This window comes from Pundamilia nyererei, unplaced genomic scaffold (genome assembly GCF_000239375.1).
Source record: "Pundamilia nyererei isolate P.nyererei 1_Seehausen unplaced genomic scaffold, PunNye1.0 scaffold00175, whole genome shotgun sequence".
Lineage (NCBI taxonomy): Eukaryota > Metazoa > Chordata > Actinopteri > Cichliformes > Cichlidae > Pundamilia > Pundamilia nyererei.
Window position 1 is genome coordinate 707811 of NW_005187576.1, and position 19633 is coordinate 727443.

A 19633-nucleotide genomic window follows, 5' to 3' on the forward strand; every position below is an offset into this window, starting at 1 on the left:
AGTCTGCATGTGGATGAGACCACTTTTTCTGCAAATGCTCAAATTTACTCTTCAAGCTTTGGTAAAAAGTGCAACATGAACCGGAAACAGAAAACAAAGTAAAAGTTGTTCCTTACCACTGTTAGCTACACGCTAGAAGAGGCACAAATGTTAGTTTTACTGCCACGCGTGTCTCCAAAGTTAACTGCTGGTGACTACGGCAACCAGCTAGTGACCAAACTAATCACAAGGTGGTGTTGACCGGTGGTTGCCAACAGGTCTCAACATGCTATTAAGACTGCGTGACTGAGGCCTAACAACACAACCTAATGTTGATTAGACTATAAATAGTTATAGAAATGCTGATTGGTTGATAAGCTGGCTTTAGGAGGAAAGGAAAGATCTCAGGAGCTCAGCATGAAGAGGAAGAAGCATGAAAGCTAACCACACTGTAACAGTTCCACACGGTTTGTGTGTCACTTCACTTCAGAGAAGTGTTTGTCTATTAAGACCACTGTCTTCTCCACAGTAGGGGCTACCCTAAAGGACCAGCAACAAAACAATCATAAGTAGCCACATTACTGCTGCCACATATTTTTGACACTGCCCCAAGGAGACAGTACACAGCTGGAACATGAAAAAGGTGCTCTGCAAAGCTCTGTGTAGCATCTAAGGATGCTCCAGATGGATTTCTCTGCTGCAAGTTTCCTTCATTACATTTTGCTGATAGCTAAACTATAGCGTTACTTCAGCTGGACTCCTTTTTCCTTTTATTTCAGTATTTTACTAAAATTTATTTCATTTTTGCATTTCTTGTGTCACTCTGTCAGATAGAGCTCCTCTCTGGGAGTTAATGTATGCTGGATGAGTCCAACGGACACTGCCAGGTTGAAATGATTCCTTTTGCTAATGAGCTGGGCCAACGATCAGACGAACTCTAATGCCTTTACTTAAACTCTGCTATTGTAGCAGGAATGTCCTGAGTGACTTTTGAAGCAGCCACCTCGGGGTGCAATTCCTACTCTGACAGAACATAAGAAAGATCATGAAAGTGATGAATCTTTTTAGAAAGTGTAGGTGACATCCACATTCTCCTTGTGACATCTCTTACTACCGCTGTCTTCGGGGGAATTGGCTAATCAGTGTTACAGAGAACGGAGTCAAGACAAAGAGCTCAGGAACTTTCATCCCGCTGGATAGTCACGCCAGATTTAATCCTTGGTGTCGCAATTGAATTGTGCTTTTGCAGAAAGTGCCAATTAAATCATGACGAGTGAGACCCAGGAACAAAGCACTTAAGCAAATTGAATGAATGTTCCCCAGTCAGAATGAGCTGTCTTTGTGTGTTTGTATTTTTGTTTGCAGGAAGTCAGAATAAGAGCACTGATTAGGCAGTTATAGCTAAAAGGCTTTTTTTTTTAAACTATAGCATTAAAGAATGTTATATACAAGAATAATGCTAAAAGCAACAGGGAATAATTATAGAGAAGTTGTTGTTGCTAATATTTTTCTTTCATAGAAATGGAGGCTGGACACCCTGGTCGTCATGGGGACAGTGTAGCACAACCTGCGGTACAGGCTTCGAGCTGCGCCAGCGTTCTTGTAACAACCCCTCACCTCGCCACGGTGGCCGTGTGTGTGTCGGGCCTAGCAGGGATGAAAGGTACCTCTCTCTTTGTTTCTCAGCGACAACAGTTCATGCTCCTCATTACTCGTGATTTACAAGGCTTTACGCAGCCAGGTGCCAGGGTACATCAGTGGACTCTTAAGTCCTCGCTGTGATCAGGCGTTTGCTCTCCTCATGGCCCAGCTTTGGAACAGCGTTGAAGTTAGAATTTGGTTGTATTCAATGACTTGCCTTATCAGACTTTTATACGTATGCCAATGAATAGAGGTGGGCAGATTGATCCAAAAATTGATAGCATCGACTCAATCGCTGGCATCGGATTGATTCTAGCACAATAGGATCGATACTTTGTTTCTATCCTCGAAGGTCAGTATTTTTTGCCCAATGAATTGTGTTAAATTTTTATTTTTTCAAAATGAAAAAATATACCTCAAACATGTACCATGAAAAATATATTGTGCCGACTGTCACAATGTGTTATTATAGCCTATAACACATTTAAACAACAGAAGTTGACTCAAAGTGCTTTAGAGACTGGAACATTCACATTCCAGGTCTGGAGAAAACCCAGTTCCAAAATACATGAAGCTGAGAGATGTTTTCTGTTGTGTTAACTAATTTCTGTGGTAAAATTCACAGTGATTTAACAGCCATTAAATGATGTTTAGAGTTTTCAAATTGTTTTCATCATATAAACCATGACATACTGCACTCCACAACAGAAGCTCCTTCATAGGTTAAAAGTATAGATATTAATGTCGTGAAAAAAATGCTGAATTTCAGTTTTCTGTCTTTTTTTTTTTTGATCAAGGTCTTTTTATTGAACGAAGAATTGCTTCCAACAACAATTATGGCAAAATTAACAAACAGTTGTGCCCCCACCCACCCAGAACAGTGTAACTAAAACCCAGCCAGAGACGAAAGGAGAGATAAAATAACATAAAATAAAATAAAATTACAGATACAAAGTAAATAATAAAATAAATGAACAACAGCAAGAGAAAAAACGAGAAAAAACAAAAAAAACCCCACTCACACGCACATTAAGCAATAGTATCCGGACTTAATCTTTCAAAGTAAGTAAGAAAAGGTTGCCATGTGTCATAGAACCTCAGAACCGAACCTTTTACAGTGTAGCGGATCTTTTCCAGCTCAGTTTTATGTCTTTTGAGTGCAGAAGTGTAGTCTCTAACTCTGTAGTTCTGACTTGAATTTTAGTCACTTCCACACCTCATCCTGCTGTCGCTGCCATCTTCACAGGTTCTGCAATGAAGGGGTGTCCTGTCCCCAGCCTATCTTCTGGACCCCGTGGGGCTCCTGGACAAAGTGCAGCACCGAGTGCGGTGGAGGTGTCCACTCCAGGGTCCGCACTTGCGAGAATGGCAACAGCTGCCCAGGATGTGCATTGGTAGGAAACGCACGCACTCACATAAATATCTGCTCACATAACACAAAACAATAATGGAACCAATAATTTAAAAACTACATTTTATACAGCTGCACAATCTGATATTTTTAAGAGAGCAGTGGAATAAATCAGGGGTGTCAAACATAAGGCCCAGGGCCTACAATCGATCCAGCAAAGACTCCAGTCAAGCCCGCTGGACGGCTTTAGGAATGTGCACAGATTTCAAACTTTTAACGTATTTTCAAAGGTTTTACAGCTTTTACTATTGAAAAAGAACCCGTTCACATTCCTGTTTTTTCACTATGTATCTGCTATATAAATGTTGGATTTTTTTTTGTTTTTACAGTGGTTTATGAGTTATTAAATGTTATACATTAATGAAAACTTTCTGGGGAATAACATTTTTATAGAGGTAGGGCAAGGCAAGTCCTCCTAACTGGGAAGAAAACCAGTTTGTCTTCCCTTTTTATTCACAAAAGAAATCAGTAACATTCCTGATTTTCCTTATTTTGTGTGAAAAATAAAAGGTAATTGTTCCATCTCCACAGTTTTTTGGGAAGCACCTGCAGTTTAGTTTTCACAGAAAGAAGAGGAACAATTTTCATTTCCGTGTCAGTTTTTCAGTGCACCCATGCACACAGTGTAATGTGTGTTTTGTTTTTATAACCTTTTTTAGCTTCAGTCTGTACAGGCAGAAACAATGGAAGAAACAAACCCCACCAAACTCATACCTTCTGCCGCCTTCTTTCTCAGGAGTACAAGGCCTGTAACCTGGAGGCTTGTCCAGAGGTGAAGAGGAACACACCTTGGACACCCTGGATGCCCGTCAATGTCACTCAGGGAGGAGCTCGTCAAGAGCAGAGGATGCGCTACATGTGCAGGGCCCACCTGTCTGATCCTCACGAGCTGCAGATTGGACGGAAGAAGGTGGAGACGCGCTTCTGTCCTAACGATGGCACAGTGGCCTGTGAGACAGATAGTAAGTTAACCATTGTTGTCTCTAGAGTTTTATTGTCACATTTTACAGTACTGTCACCTTGGGTTCAGAGGAAAACCCAGCATCAAATAAAATTCACATACTGGCAATGATATCTAAGTAGCTCCACAACTCAGTTTTAAATGCAGACATTTTTAAGAGTGACTATTGCTGTTTTCCTTCAGCGCTGGCACTGAGGAGCAACCCTTTTCCCAGCTCGGGGCTTGTGGTTTGTCACATAACCTTTATAGCTTAAATTAACTGCTTTTGCTTTTACTATTTGTAGCTGTTCTGCAACAAGTTAAAACACAATCAGATCTTAAACTGATTAATTGTTGAATTGATAGCATTCGTTTTTATACTGGATCATTGCCATGTAAGCCTTTGCTGCCATTCTGTGGTTTGTTGACATGTCCATAGTACTTTGCCATCTATCTTATTTTCATGATAATGTTTGACTGGGAAATGGACTTAACTATTTCTTACTTTCTTAAAGATTAAACATGGAAACAGCTTTGTCTTCCAAAATAATGTGAAACAGTGACCATGAAAATATAACATTTTTGAGCTCTTATCAGATAATGGGTTTACCATCACGGACCAATTGCAGGGCATTCAACATGCAGTTTTACTGTATGCATTTTGCAGCAGATTTTCTTCTAGTAGCTCCAATCGTGTAACAACAGTCAAGTAAATGATTTTTTTTGTGCTCTCTGCACAAAACTTAACAATATATTCCCACTGAGGATTTGACCCATTCACAACCTGGGCTTCTATTGAGTACCACTACTCAGTAATCTGTCCACGAATGGCACACAAATCTACCTTTAGTGCTTTGTTCCAGTGTGTACTCCAATCTGTCGATTACGCTCGCTGATGTTGCTTGCTACAGGATAGAGCCTTTGCTCACCGAGCTCTCCTCCTTTGAAATAGGCTGCCTTTGCAGGTTTGGGAGGTGGGCTCTCACATTATCAAGTGTAGGCTCAAAATCCATCTCTTTTCTATATACCACAATCTCTCCTCCTTTGCTGCCGCTGGGATGCCTTCAAAGGGCTGTTACGTGACAACTAGCGATCCACGCTTATATAACTTAACTGAACATAACACGGTTATCTATTACTCTGTTATTTATTTGTGTGTCATCTGTTTCTGTGTAATGATGTCCATGTGTTGTAATCATATATTGTGCACTGTAAGCTCTGTAGTGGTGCAGCACTATAAAAACAAATGCTCCGATCTCCACCTTTAGGTTCAGCTGCCTGAACAAATCAATGTTCTCTATAGATTAACCAGTAAAAACGTCAATGAAAATAGACATCCCTGCTCCTGCCTTCTCTCTTATCTGTGCTAAGGCCCTCACACAAGCTCAGGCATACACACTAAAGTAAGTCAATGCTGACTTTTGGATTTAAAACCTGCTCTCCCAGGTAAAATGCTCTACTTAACCCATTGCACCGTGACATCCAGCTTTCTATGCTGACTTCTGTTCCTTTTTATGCTACTTTAAATATTTTATGAGAGCTGATCTCAAACTAAATGTGATTGGCCTGTTACTCTTGTTAGAGCCTCTAAAGCATGAAAATACGAGTCCAAAGGAGGTGCAGGACACTAGTCCCCTCTCAAATCACATGATTAACAGTATCCTGACAGGTTTTTATATAGTTTTTCAACCTATAACACTGAAAGCATGTTGCTTTTTTTCAGGTCTCTCTGATATTTAAAAAGAGACAACAGAAAAGAAAATGTGCAGATAATCAAAAGCCAAATTTCAGTGTTGTTTATATATTTAATAGTTTTTCAAATTCCAGTAGGATAGCAATTTCTGTCTATATTTGGATCTTTGTTTATGTGTACACACATAGTACTGTAGTTCAGACAAATTGGCCTACTTCTCTGTGAACAAGTGAGAAGGCAGCAGCATGCAAAGATTTCTCCCAGGAGAGTTGTGACATGCTGAAACAGCCCTCCTGTTAGCTCCCCTACATGCTGTTAGTGACGGAGTCACAGTCCTGTGCTCCCACATACACACCGTCACACAGAGAGTTGCACAGGGCCACAGTCCACTGCTCCCCACTGGTGGCTTTTTAATGCCCCCTTCCCTAAATCGATTACCTGTCTCTCCGTGTCAGCCTCCTGGGGGGGGCCGCATCGACTCTGACAAACTGATGAAACACTGACAGCAGGAAATCGCAGGATGCATGAGAGACACAGACCGAGTCTGAAAGGAAAAGAGAAAGAAATATGCCTCCTGGCAAAGTCATGTACACAATGTTTGACTTTCAGTCAAAGACTTTTCATGCTTCGTGTGTCTGGTGAAATTCTTTAAGATCTCAATCTAACAGCGCAGCAGAAATTTCTTTAAACTGGAACTTCATTTCCATTTTCTTACCCCTATTTTTCTTCTCTCTTTAGCCCTTGTCGAGGAACTCCTCAAGACTCCAGTGGTGAGAGTATCGGGCACAGGCTGGTCATCATGGGAGACCTGGTCAAGCTGCTCACACAGTTGCGCAAAAGGTTATCGCACGCGTCGGCGAACCTGCTCTGGCCCAGAGGGAAAGAGTGCCCCTGTGGCCTGCCGTGGCTCGCCTGTGGAGTATCAGGACTGTAATGTCCAGGCATGTCCAGGTCAGTGAAGATACACTACAAACCCTGTTACGTTTTGCTTACAAGCAGCAAGACTGTCTTGTAATTTGTGGTCCTGAGCAATAGTTCTGCAGGCTTACTGAAGGCCTTTCAAAGGTTTTGGACTTTAGCTGCTTCATATATTACACATGACACATCCTCAAATATGTCGTGTAGCATCCCAGCAGGTGTTCCAGTACAACCTGATTGCAGGTAATCACAAACTGAAGATAAACCGAGGATGGATAAAGGCGGTTGGTGTCCTGTTGCTAACCTCTTCAGTATATCGTGGGTCGATAATCGACACACATCCACACTTTCACACTCGGAGAAAAAGATGGAAAAAGAACGAGAGAGGGAGGGAGGTCAGTGGGGGTACTAAAATACTGCTGAGTGGATCATTAGCTTCATTTGCTAATGGTTACCAGCAGCTTCAGCAGTGCAGGAAGCACTATTGGACAAATGAAGTTATCTATTCCAAAGTCCTCATCAAACCATAATCAGCTGACCTAGAACTCTTCTGCTGCATTGACAGGCTACACTTATTGAACAGAATGAGGACAGACACACACACACACACACACACACACACACACACACACACACACACACACACAATAAGCACTCTTGAATAAAGTTCTGAACTCAGCTTTAAGGGTGTCGACTTAAATATTCATGAGTGGTACCTTATGAATGAATGATTTATTATATGTTGGTGCAGTGCTGATCAAATTCCTGTTGTGTATTTGAATGTCAGTTGTTGAATCCAAATACAATCCTTCTCGGTTAACTTTGCATCTGACACATGTAACCTAAGGAAGCCTGGGACAGGCAGCCTTGGTTACTTCGCACTGGGAAGCAGCCGGTGAGCGAGCCTTTTTGCCATTACTGTCACGTTTACAGCCGGTCTCACCACACGTGTCCCTGGCAGACACACAGGTGAGAAGGACAAGGCCAGTGACAAAAGAGAGAATGAGTGCGAAATAGTAATTGATGATGAAATTAGAGAGAGGGATGGAGGCAATATAGATCTCTGAGGTGATTAAAATGAATAGGGTGTTAGTGTGTGCACTGGAAACACAAGTGTGTGTGTTTCCAGCCAGTGAGTAGATTTTTAATTCAGATATGAGTCTTATATGATTGTTATAAGTTCATTTTGCATAAAACAATAAACATTTCACGTTTCTAGGATTAAAATAATCATCAAATATATTTTCAGTGTTGGAAGCTTTTACAGGAGGCCTATTGTGCTCCTCTCCAGCTGGTCTACTAAAGTAGTTCTGCATGAACAACTGTTCAGAATAGTCCTTATTTATCTTACTTGGGCTTCAGTGCAGTCATTCAGTTCACTCCCTCCCGTTTCATTCACTTTAAGTCAGCTTCCTTCTGACTGGCTCTCTCCCAAACAAGATTTAACAGCAGGTAGTTAAGGCTTCTAAGGTGATCATATTAGATTCAGGTTAAAACAAAGATATAGATAGATAACACACAGGCATAATACAGCAGCATCATGATGCAGCAAATAATAATTAAGAATTTATACAGCATCGTGTTGGATATCAAAAACTAAAATTTGCTCATCTAGGTGATGGCTGTTTTTATACAATGAAAGGGGGTGGGGGGTTGGAGCTAGCTGTCATAGGGTGAGAGGTGGAGTCCACCCTGGACAGCTTGCCTTTTCATCCATCTCTCATCCATTCCTTACCAAATTTTAAAAAAAGGAAGATCATGTCCAAACCATTTAAAAATCCAGAACAAGCCCTCATCGCATTTAAAGTGATTTGTTTTGTAGCTGATGTTTGGTCATTAGTAGACACTGCTGCTGTGATAACTCAAGAATGGGCTGACGTAGGATTTTCAAATTAATACCTCCATGCATCTATCGATGAGCTAATAAAAATATCGGATGAGTTTGAATGTCTGTGACCTTGAACTCAATGTCAGAGGTTAGAGGTCAAGTTTTCTGAAAATATTTTGAATGTAATAACTCACACTCAAGAAGAAAGTCACCTATAATTTTGAAATTTGCATCTTAAAGGCGACTGACGCCCTGTTTGGTCTTTCACCTGACGTTTCCGGGTTAATTGGCATTCCGTACTCATCCCATCAAAGTTTTAAATCAACACACTGATTAGATCAAATGGAAAAAGTCAGTTATCAAAGCAAGTCTTAAGTGTTTAAAATTGACATATCAGCTTGATCTCAACTTTCGTAATCAAGTCTTTGATTAACAGAGTGACCAGACGTGGCATAATTATTTTGTTTGTTTGTTTCAAAGTTTTCACTCTGACTCACGTCAGTGTCTTGTCTTGGGAGCCGGGCAAACACATGGTTGACTTCATATGTCTGAATGTAAATGAACACAGCAAGTCAACCACGCAGGGGCACAGGCAGACAGGTGGGACGAGTCAGAAAAACTGTAAACTGCCAGTCAGGAAGTCAGTGAGTTGTTCACTAACTCACTGAGTCAGACGCTCAACCAGTCAGCCGGGTAAAGAGCCAGTTAGTCAGGCAGAGCAGGGACTGGCTGTGAGAGTTAGTCAGAGTTAAGTGCTCACAGCCTGCCTTACTCGGTGTCACACTAATCCACTCAGCTAATGGAATTTTCTGCAGCACTGTGATGTTACCTGGCAACACTGCTCTTCCCCATCAGTCAGCCAGACAGACATCAGCCAGTCAACCAGCCATTCAGTTAGTCAGTCACCCTCTTCTGATTAGATCAAATGAAACATTAACGGCACCTATGGGGAGAATAAATCAATATAATGCAGGACACAGTAATGACAAAGTAGGCTATGATGTGATCAGGAAGACAGCAGAGCACAGGCACAGACTGTGTGTGCAAGAGTAGTTCAAAGTAAGACAGAAATGAATGATAGATGCCTGTAATATGAAAAAGAAATGCAAACATAAGCCATCATGGACAAATTGTGTTTGTTGGAGCACCATTTCTTTTTCTTTTTTCTCTATTTGTTAGTCTTCCTGAGCCCATCTCCACCAGCTGGGCTCTAATAGGTAGGGTAAATGCTCTGTTTGGCTTTGCTATATTTAGCAATAACATTTGCACAAGGTTTAAATGCCCAAAAAGAATATGCAGTTGGTGCAACAAGCAACTTTACATCAGGGTTTAAACATTTTGTTTTTTCATATAGCCTGGGGTTACATCAGGCAGGTGCAATTGAAAGGTGCAAGTGATACATCCCTAGTATAATCCTAGGAGAAGACACAAATCCCTTTGGAGTTGCGTCAGGAAGGGCATCTGGTAGAGGGAAAAAAAGCTGCCAAATCAAATATGTGGACCTACCTGCTGTGACAGCCCCTTGTGAATAAAGGAGCAGCTGAACATAGCCTCTGACAAAAAGCCCAGATCTTTCTGAGTCATCAAAACCGCACTGCAACACTTTAAACACCAGCTTTTAAAATCAGATAACTTGTAACTGAATTCTGTTTTTAAGTCTCAAGTCCAGCTGTTGAAAGCACACACACTAATGTCACTTTAAAAACATCAATCAATGCTAACCAGAGTAATATACAATGGGAAAATGCTAAATTTAATATTCATTTGCAAAGTTGCATATCAACCTCTTTGTCTCTTGTAAAGGATTCAATGTCACGCATCGCAGTCCTAACTATCGCTGTAGGAGGATGTGATATCTGATCCCTTCTTGGCGTCGTTAATTAGATGTCCGTGGTGTTCAGACTGAGCTAAATTAATCCCAGTATGCCTTCAGAAAATGTCATTACTGGTGCAGTGTGCATCTACAGCCAGCACATTATCATATCAGTCAGAGCGGTATGTGATTATGTGACACGTTCCTTTATGTGCCTTACAGTGAACGGTGCCTGGTCCTGCTGGTCGTCCTGGTCTCAGTGCTCAGTGGGTTGCGGTGGCGGGCACTACCAGCGGACACGCTCCTGTAACAGCCCCGCGCCTTCCAATGGTGGAGACATTTGCATAGGACTACACACCGAGGAAGCCCTATGCAACACACACCCTTGCGATGGTAAGGTCACATAGAAATTCAAAATCTTGTTCTGCCGTGTCACCACTGCTCAGGTGCTTTTATCACACCTTCGGGCAGGCAATCATCTCCCACACCGTGTAATTTCTGTGTCGTCCCCTTTGCTAAATTGCTTCTTTCATCTTTTCCTAATGAATAAACCAGGTCTTAGATATGTGAGAAGATAAACAGAAAACAACCCATCCTCCCACCGTGCCATTTCCTGCTGTGCTGCTGGAACTCGCAGCACCATGGCAACCCCTCCAGAAAGCTTTGAAAAGAGATCCACTGATGTTGTGGTACATATGGATATCTTATTTAATCAATCTGAGGTTTTGAATGCCCAGGTGTAGACAGTATGTGTGTAATATTACTTAAAAAGCTTTATGAGATGGATTTTACAGAACCAACATATTTTCTTCGCTATTCTCTGTGGATTTTAGCCATGTTGTATTATTTGGCCAGATTTCAGGAGGCTCATTATTGATAGTTCTGCTGCCACTGGTCTCGTTTCGATCATAAACCATCCTCAAGCATGCCTGACAAAGGCCCATGCACCTCTCCTGGCTTTTCTTTCACACAGCTTCACTTTGCTACACACCTGAATACAAGCAGTGCATTAGAAAAGAACATTGCTTCTGCTCACTATGGAGATGAATGGAGTTATGTTTGTGCTGCTTCCAGCTGAAAGATTACACGTTGGGCCTTCTCCAGAGAGCAAAATACTAAATAGGAATCTGATAGAACGGGGTTAGAGCAGGAAAGGGAGAGCTGCAGGAGGAGGGTCATTTATTTTGGAGGGTTGCTGAATTCATCTTCTTTAATGTTATTTGTCTGATAAGGTCTTATGTTTTAATGTGTGTTTTGTTACCTTTTGATAAGATAGGCCAGTTGTGAATAAATAACACTCTATCGTGAATTTGTCAATGTGGGGTGTAGATAGATATAGCCATCACAGCATCATCCATTGGTTAGAGGACGTTGCATGTTGAAACATTAGCATTTTGGCCATGTTGTTTTCAAAGGCCAAAGTTAGTTTCCTTATTTAGACCAGCAGGTGGATTCCTAAGTGATCATCTGAGGCTGGCAAGTTTCCTTAGCAAGCTGCATCCATAAACTGTATCCTTACAATGCACAGATACAGGCATCTGCTGCCTTGTGCTAAGTAATATATCTTGAACAGTCTGTAATTCACAGATTTATTTATTACTTCTTTTTTCCTCTTTCTTTTTTTTTGCAAAAGACATGTTAAATATTTGCAGTTCAGTGAATTTAATTAGTGGTGGTGCGAGCTGTAGCGGAGAGTTGCCAGCTACAGCTGCTTGCTTTGTTTCACCTGCTAATAAAGGTTGAGTAAGTTGCAGTCATGCCCCTTACTTAACCTTTAACAAAGTCTTAGTGGCCATTGGAGGACCTGGCACTTTATTTCAGCTTCATAGAGGTTGTTTGTTTTTTCTGCAGGTGCAATGAAACCTTTGTTTTTGGCTGCTGAGTTCAAATATCAATTAACTTTCTCTAGACTGGAGCACTCCATCTTTAAATACTGTAGCAAGTACTTTCTCTTTCTTTATCAAGACTGAAGACAAAAAAAATATTAGGTGGACAAAACATACAAAACAAACATATCAATGAACCTGCAGAGTGTGAGCAGAGTAGCTGCAGAAAGGCCTCTTAAAGCACATAGTATTAGATAACACATTCATTTTAATGGAGAGATAGAATATCAACCAAAATGAAGAAAACCTACATTACATAAAAAAATCAAACAATTGAAAATTGATTTGCGTGTCACAGTGAAATAAGTGCAACCCACCCATTCTGGCTTCTACAGGTTATAACTGATTGATTGATAACAATTAAGAGCTGAAGTTTCGAGTTGCCAAGCAGTAACCAAGAAATATAAAGGAGATGTGTGCAAGCTACAAGAAATGACTTACTGCTGTGCTTTCCTGCAAGTACTAAGCCACTTAATGACACACTATTGCATTCAATTTCTAACTTTTATGTAATGTGCTTTTTCTGGATGTTTGGTTTATGTTATTTCTCTTTTTAAAATGATTGTTCACTTTTTGAACAAACTTACAAAGTCAACAGGAGATCAAATAATTACTTCTCTCAATGTATTTAATAAAAGTGATACAGTGTTTATCTAGCATTCATGACTAATGCTGGGCAGACACTGTGCGATTTTTTTTTTTCCAGTCGCGCGATTCAGCTCCTGCTCAAACTGCACGATTGACTCGCAGGGGTTAGAAGTTCATAGGTCACGATGCAGGTCTCACACTATACGACCAGATGCTCTGATGCGACCTGAGTGCTCACACTGTGCGTCCATAAAATGAAGGTTATAACAAAAATAATGTTGCTTGCTCCCTCTCTGTCTTTCACTCACACAGACACACCACCACCATCAACTTTGCTAAATTGCTAATGAAAAACATGATCAGGCAGCTGTGATTGAGCAGCAGTGTAGATCCAACTATTTTCACGGTTGTTGTGTCGTGATAATTTTGTGAGGCCACATCGAAAGGGCTCGGATGGTTCTACAAGTTGTGCCTCCATCGCTTGTGTCCAGATCACACGCTGCGCCGTCTTTTTCACTGACATTTGTGTTTGTGCGTGCGCAGTGTGACAAACTGCGGTGACACCCTCACGACCAAGCGATTGATGATCGGGAGCTGGTCGTGAGGTGTTAATCGCGTCTCGTTACCCCACGTATACTACACGATGCACGACGCACGACGAAGGCCAAAATCGGGCCGATCGCCAAAACGGTCGCACGACTCAAAAATCGGCTCAAAATGGGCCAAAAATCACACAGTGTCTGTCCAGGATAAGATGGTGAGTATGGTATAGCTTCCAGACAGCAATTGGTGCACTACGTTAAGTCTCTTAACTTTAAACTGACCTTACAGAGCAAAAAGAAAGTGGAATATAAAACAGTTCATGCTACACCTTTGTTTCAGATCTGTGGCCTCGTGTAAAATTCAGATGTTCTGCCAAACTTTGTGGATTACGCAGACTTATGTCCATTTTCATTGCTAAGGTTAAAACATCTAAGAGGCGGGCATCCTAAATACCTGGACAAATAAAACAATCTAGCTATGACTACAGGTAAGTTTTATGTATTTAGTTTAAGAACATATCTATACCTTAAAAGTTAAAATAACAGAAACACAAGGGAAGAAGACTTAAATAAGAACAAAAAAAGTTTGAGTATTCTTCTTTTCCCTTTTACTTTGAAGGTTAGCCTTGCTTTCCCCACATGTGATGATATGTGAGATGTATAAAAACAAGCCACCCCCCCCCCTCCACTTCTACTCTGCTCCCACAAGGACATTGAAATATTCATGAGAGATCTGCCTGCTAATCCAGGAGGATGGGGGGAAAAAAGTCCACCTGCCGAACTCATAAGGTTTCATCCCGATTCTGATTCTAAGGTTTCATTTCAAACAGCCTTATTTTGTCGCTAACGTGTGATTTGTCATCTGTTCTTTCTTTCTTTCTTTTTTTTATTTATTTATTTAGGACAGTGCATGTTAATGAACATAAATGTAAAAAAAAAAAATACATGAATGTAAACATACCAGATTATAGCCAAGGGCTAATTTCTATCTGTTGTCCTCAAGCATAAAAATAGACATAATAATTCATAAAAATTCATCATTCATTCATAATAAAAACTCCATCACCAAACTTACACATACACACCATTCTGTTCCCAAATAAAACATTAAAACTATACAACTCATACATGATCACACACTTGATTTGTCCATAACCAGTTTAGTCTGCTGGCAAACAAAAACAGGCCCAGACAAATATTCATTGTCTGGGATGCTCACGTGTATGTGTGAGTGTAGACAGATGTGTTATAGTGCAGATGACTTCTGTCAGATTTCAACAGCCGTTTCTTCTTAACAGTCACCTTCTTCAGATGCTTTTCCTTTTAAATTAGTCCGACTGTCATTCACACGGAGGGTAACGCTTACAGTCAGCCTCCTCGGTAATTACAGACAAAGAAAGGTAAATGACTTTCTGTCTTTTCCCCTCTTTGCCAAGATGCTAATCAGCCTCCTTTATCAGGTTAATGTTTTCCTGTTTGACGCGGACCAACAATCTCTGTTAACCCCGCACCAGTAGGCTGCCGGCAGTCTCTCTCGATCCCTATCTGTCTCCTCATCTGTTCGCTTATTGACAGGCGAACATCAGTCATCTATTGGGGTTTTCCTGGTGCTGCCGACCTCGCCGCATGTGTAATTAGAGGCAAGCTGGCTGTCAGTCACGAGGATATTTGATGCCTCTGTCGCAGGTCATTTGATTAAAGTCTCCACCAGTAATGGAGGACAGCAGGTAGGACTGTCAGGACGGAATACTAACGAGCAGCCCGCAGGCCTGATGCTGTTCTTTCCGACTCTACAGTGTGATCACGCAGGTCGTCTGGGTGACAAAAATAAATGGGAATAAATGAAGCAATTAAAGCCGGTTGTAGTGATGCACGGTTATTGCACACATTTGAGCTGGTCAGTTTGTTTCATGTGTCTAGGTGGTTGTGCAGAACGAATGGAGCAGAGAGCAGAGCAGCTTGTTGGTGAGCGTCCGCCTGATAGGAAAGGTAAAAGAAGGCCTGTCCTTCTGCCTCCACTGAGGCTCTCTCTGCCAAAACTGCACACTTGAGAGCGCGCTGAATAACAAACCAGCTTTTCATCAGGTTTTCATTTGTGGTAGCCTGTGCTCCCTCCACTCTGGTGCTTTTAAATACAGGGAGCGAAAGAGTGCAGCAAGTGCACGGTTCAAAGGGAGGCGTTGAAAGTTGGGCATTTTCTCTTTCCTCTTTGGTGGGAGTCTTTTGTTTACTGCTCGGTCGCCTGCTGCGGGGATACAGCACGAAAGCTTGGCTCGGGAGACAAACATCTCAGCTATGCACTAAACAAACTCTTCTGGTTTGCTCTTCCAATCCCGTTTACATCACAAACACTTTCGGTGTGTTTGGGGTCTTTTTCTTTTTCTTCTTTTTCTTTTTTTGGCTGTGCAGAAATGTGAAAGGTTCCCGCAGGTGGTGACAGCTTGGGTGGGCCCATTGCTTTCCAGGCCTGAGGGTGAGCTTGATGTGGCCTTGTGGTTGCTGGGGTTTTTATTTATTGCTCTTTTTTCCTGTGTTTAGGTGGCTGGATGGCCTGGTCGCTGTGGTCGGCCTGTGATGACTCAGGCCGGCAGATGAGGAGTCGTGTGTGTGGTGCTCAGGGCAACACCCCCTGTGTGGGGAACAGCACTCAGCGTAGAGACTGCAATGAAATACCCGGTGAGTTGTTCGGCTCTCAGATGCATACTGTAACCGTGAAGCGCCCTTCAACATTCTCATCAGAGCTCAGTGTTGGCCTCTCAAGAGCTCCTTGCGAGCGTCCTTCCTTTTTCTCTGATTTTGAGGGAGCAGCCTGTATTTTATTTTGTGTCCTCGAATGTCACCAAACACGCTGCTTTTCACTTATTCCATCATGGCTTTAGCTTGCCTTTGTCACAAAAACTCCATGATGCTGTTTTATGGGAAGTTGTAAGCACGCATTTTTGATGTGCAAAGCGAGGGTACACAAACAGCTAGCTGTTCTAGTGGCTCAGCCTTGTCTGTTTCTTGTTTTTCCAAATTTTGTACATTTTGTGTCATTTTAATGGCAACAAAACTGACTGACAACACAACTAATAGTTACCCCCAGGAGGCTGACAATATTTTCAGACACTTGGAGCATTTTGACGTGCTCTGAAAGCGTTGTCAGTGTGGGGAAAAAATGTAAGTCATAGTCAGAGGGCTTATTTGTATTCAATGACAAAATATCTACCGGTAAGTGGCTCATGCTTGTACTTAAAAACGAACCTGTTGTAGGAAGTCATTTTTAAGCTGTGCTGGGATTTGTGAAACATGACTGGACCCATTGTGACAAACCCTTCTGTTAAATAAGGTAATCATTTAACAGAATATCAATATTTGGTGTCCTTGTATCAATACAATGCCCACCCCACACTCAAACCTGAAAGGTCTTCTACTGCAGCTTGATCTACTGGTACCAACAGGTGTGTGAAACAACTGGTAATATGGGCTACTCTTACTCATGTCTATGCAGTTATTAATGTTTTTTAGAGAAGACAAAAGTCATAATTTACAAACTGAGCAGATGGAATGGAAGTCGTGTAATTAGTTAAAGTTGATCAGTTGTGTGTGTGGTTGCAAATAGTGTCTCTCGAGCAGAAGGAAGGCTCCTCTCACATATATCGCTCTCCATCCTGTTTTGCGTTTGACTTTATCTCTAAAGTTTCTCCACTGCTTTGCTGTTATTTTCGGGGTTTTGTTAAGTGCGCTGCTGTTATTCATCTGACATGCTTTCTTCTGTTGATAAAATGAGTTACCTCTCCAAGATGTGTAGTGTATGCATGCTAACTGTGTTACAGCCAAAAGCTTTTGCTTAGACATGACTGAAAGTCTCAGAATTGTTATGCTCATTTCCAACTACATACTTTTATTCTTGGACTGTTATCAGAATACCTTTGCATGGTTTACAGTCATGCTGATTTTTCCTATGTATACTTGGCCTCTGTGCTTTGGTGATCTACTACAGTAACAGTATACACATTTATGAGATAAAATAAGAAAAGCATACCACGTCCCCTTTTAGATAAATGATAATATTGGCACTCTGCCCTGCAGCTGATCAGTTTATTATCTAACAATGCTCAACTACACAAACCAAAACCAGGGCTAACAATCTTCAGTATCATCATCATGTTAGTGCTTCGACATCAATTTGTGGGTTTACTCAAGCTTAATATAAGGCACAACTTCAGGATTTCATTTTGCCAAGATTTTTGATTTGCCAAATCTTCACTGGCAGCTCGCTCCAAAAGCCATAACTTGTTTGTTTGTCCAGGTTGTACGTACGCAGAATCAGCATCATCACGGTCTTCATCCTAAAACAGATATCCATAAATAAAAGCACATATTGTTTGTGTCTTTGTAGTCGACATCCTCTTTGTGCACAAAACTCATTTGCTCATGTTGATTAACCATAATTAAGTCCATGTGAATGCAATAAGTTAGCAGCTGACCCAACTGGCCTCGGCACACCTTGTTTTGCTGATGCCGATTTCAGAAAGTTTCTCCTGAAATGGTCTTTCATGGCCTGCCAGCATAGGCCTCTCCAGGCTAAGAATCCCTAATGAGTCCAGACGAAGGCGATTAATATTAATGGGTTGTCACAACAGCAAATCACATCTAATTTTATTGCAGATTTCAATGAGGCGAAGGATGGATTTGTTAAGGTCACTTGCACAAGGGAGGCAGCTGTGAAGAAGTTGAAAATTTTAAAGAAATTCAGTCCAATGAGGAACTGCAATATTTAACAACTGAAAGCCACAGGCCTTCCTGCTCCTCCTCTTCCTTTGAAGAAGCTCAATGAGAGTGGAGCTGGTAGAAAGGTCATGCTGTACCTATAAATGTTTGTCCTGCCCCTTAGTTTCTATCACAGCATCTAGACAGGTTCAGTTCAATGGGGCTGTTGCTTCTCGCTCAACAGTCAATTTTCCTCTAGAAATTCTTGAAATACCCTGATTTTTAAAAGCAAAAAAATCTCCATGGACCGTTTGTGCATCATTGAGGAGACATTTAAATTTTTCATTTACCATCTTTTTTCAGCATGTGTCAACTCCCCTGATGTTGCAACCAGTTGTTGTTGTGTTCTGAAGGCTGTTACACCAGGGAATGCGTGTGTGTGTGTGTGTGTGTGTGCATGCATGTGTGTGTCTGACTGTGTGTTCCTCTCCTCTCTGCAGTCATTCTCCCTGCATCTGGTTTTGATAAGGACCAACACTGTGGAGGTAAGTGGATTAACAGCTGCCTCCGCTTCATCTCCCTGTGCATGTTCAGGGTTTTTCTTTCCCCCTGTATGTTTCCACAGATGTCTGTCCATGATGTGTGTTTTCATACATTACATTTGTATATATTTATATGTCCATTTCATATGTGTTATTATAGTCTGTTAGAATTCCTAACAGCCAGTCAGGAGGACAACTCTTTCGTTTCATGTTTTTAATGGCCTCCTACCTACTGATAGAAAAGTCCTACAGATGTTTTAACTGCACTGATAACAAAATACATCAGGAAAAGAACCCTGGACGGTCGTATTTCAGTCTTGCTTTATATTCTTGCGAGCAACTTTAGTGGGTACACCTCAACTGGTCATTAACTTAAATAGCTAATCAACCAACCACATGGCAGGAGCTCAGTGCATTTAGGCATGAAGACATAGTAAAGATGACCTTGTGAAGTATTTGATTGGGGAAAACAGTGATTTAAGTGATTTGGTTGCTGATGGATGGTCCGAGTATTTCCCTGCACAACTAACTAGTTCACCTGGGCCAACCTTTATATCCTGCAAGACCCAGGTGGCCTATGTTACCTGACGATCCTCCCATGCCAGCAAAACAGCAGACCGGGGCTTTAATAAGTGGGGGAGGGGCTTAACATCACTCTCCTTAAAAATCACGATCCCCGCGTTGACGCTGCAAATTATTCTGAAACGAGAAAACAAAAAAGCAACAATAGAAGGCAACATTAAAATGGCTTCCATACAACCTGGCCCACAAATGAGCTGACATCCACCCCCTTACTAAATCCAATTTTCCTACCACAGGAACAAATTAAGTGGTGGGAAGTAAAAGTGAATGTTGGCGGTTATAGGAATACGAGGCAAAATGGGTTCTAATTACAGGAGATTTCTAATAGTGTAACTGGTATACAGAAAGGGAAAGTAGTATCTGCCCCAGAAAGAAAATCTTTGCAAATAGGTTCAACACGAAAAAGAAACAGTTAACCTAACAGCAAGTGAAAGTCTACTCATTGGTACCTAAATGAGCACCAGATCTCATCACAAGTGCTGCCATATAGTCTGCAGCTATACACCCCCACACAACACTGGATTTAAAGTATGAGCGTCAACCACAGTAGCACACCAAAAGGTTCCTCCAAGCAAAAA

At 41.5% G+C, this 19633-nt stretch overlaps 1 protein-coding gene across 1 annotated transcript in view; it reads left to right on the plus strand.

The window, feature by feature from the left end:
* The window catches only part of sema5ba (sema domain, seven thrombospondin repeats (type 1 and type 1-like), transmembrane domain (TM) and short cytoplasmic domain, (semaphorin) 5Ba), an 87961-nt gene that overhangs the window by 60689 nt on the left and 7639 nt on the right, over nt 1-19633 (plus strand). Inside the window, exons 12-19 of the mRNA XM_013914151.1 lie at nt 1499-1642; nt 2867-3014; nt 3768-3993; nt 6403-6615; nt 10446-10616; nt 15160-15228; nt 15778-15915; nt 18432-18476. Of these exons, the coding sequence (XP_013769605.1) occupies nt 1499-1642; nt 2867-3014; nt 3768-3993; nt 6403-6615; nt 10446-10616; nt 15160-15228; nt 15778-15915; nt 18432-18476 (1154 nt within the window). The remainder of the gene's footprint in view (nt 1-1498; nt 1643-2866; nt 3015-3767; nt 3994-6402; nt 6616-10445; nt 10617-15159; nt 15229-15777; nt 15916-18431; nt 18477-19633) is intronic.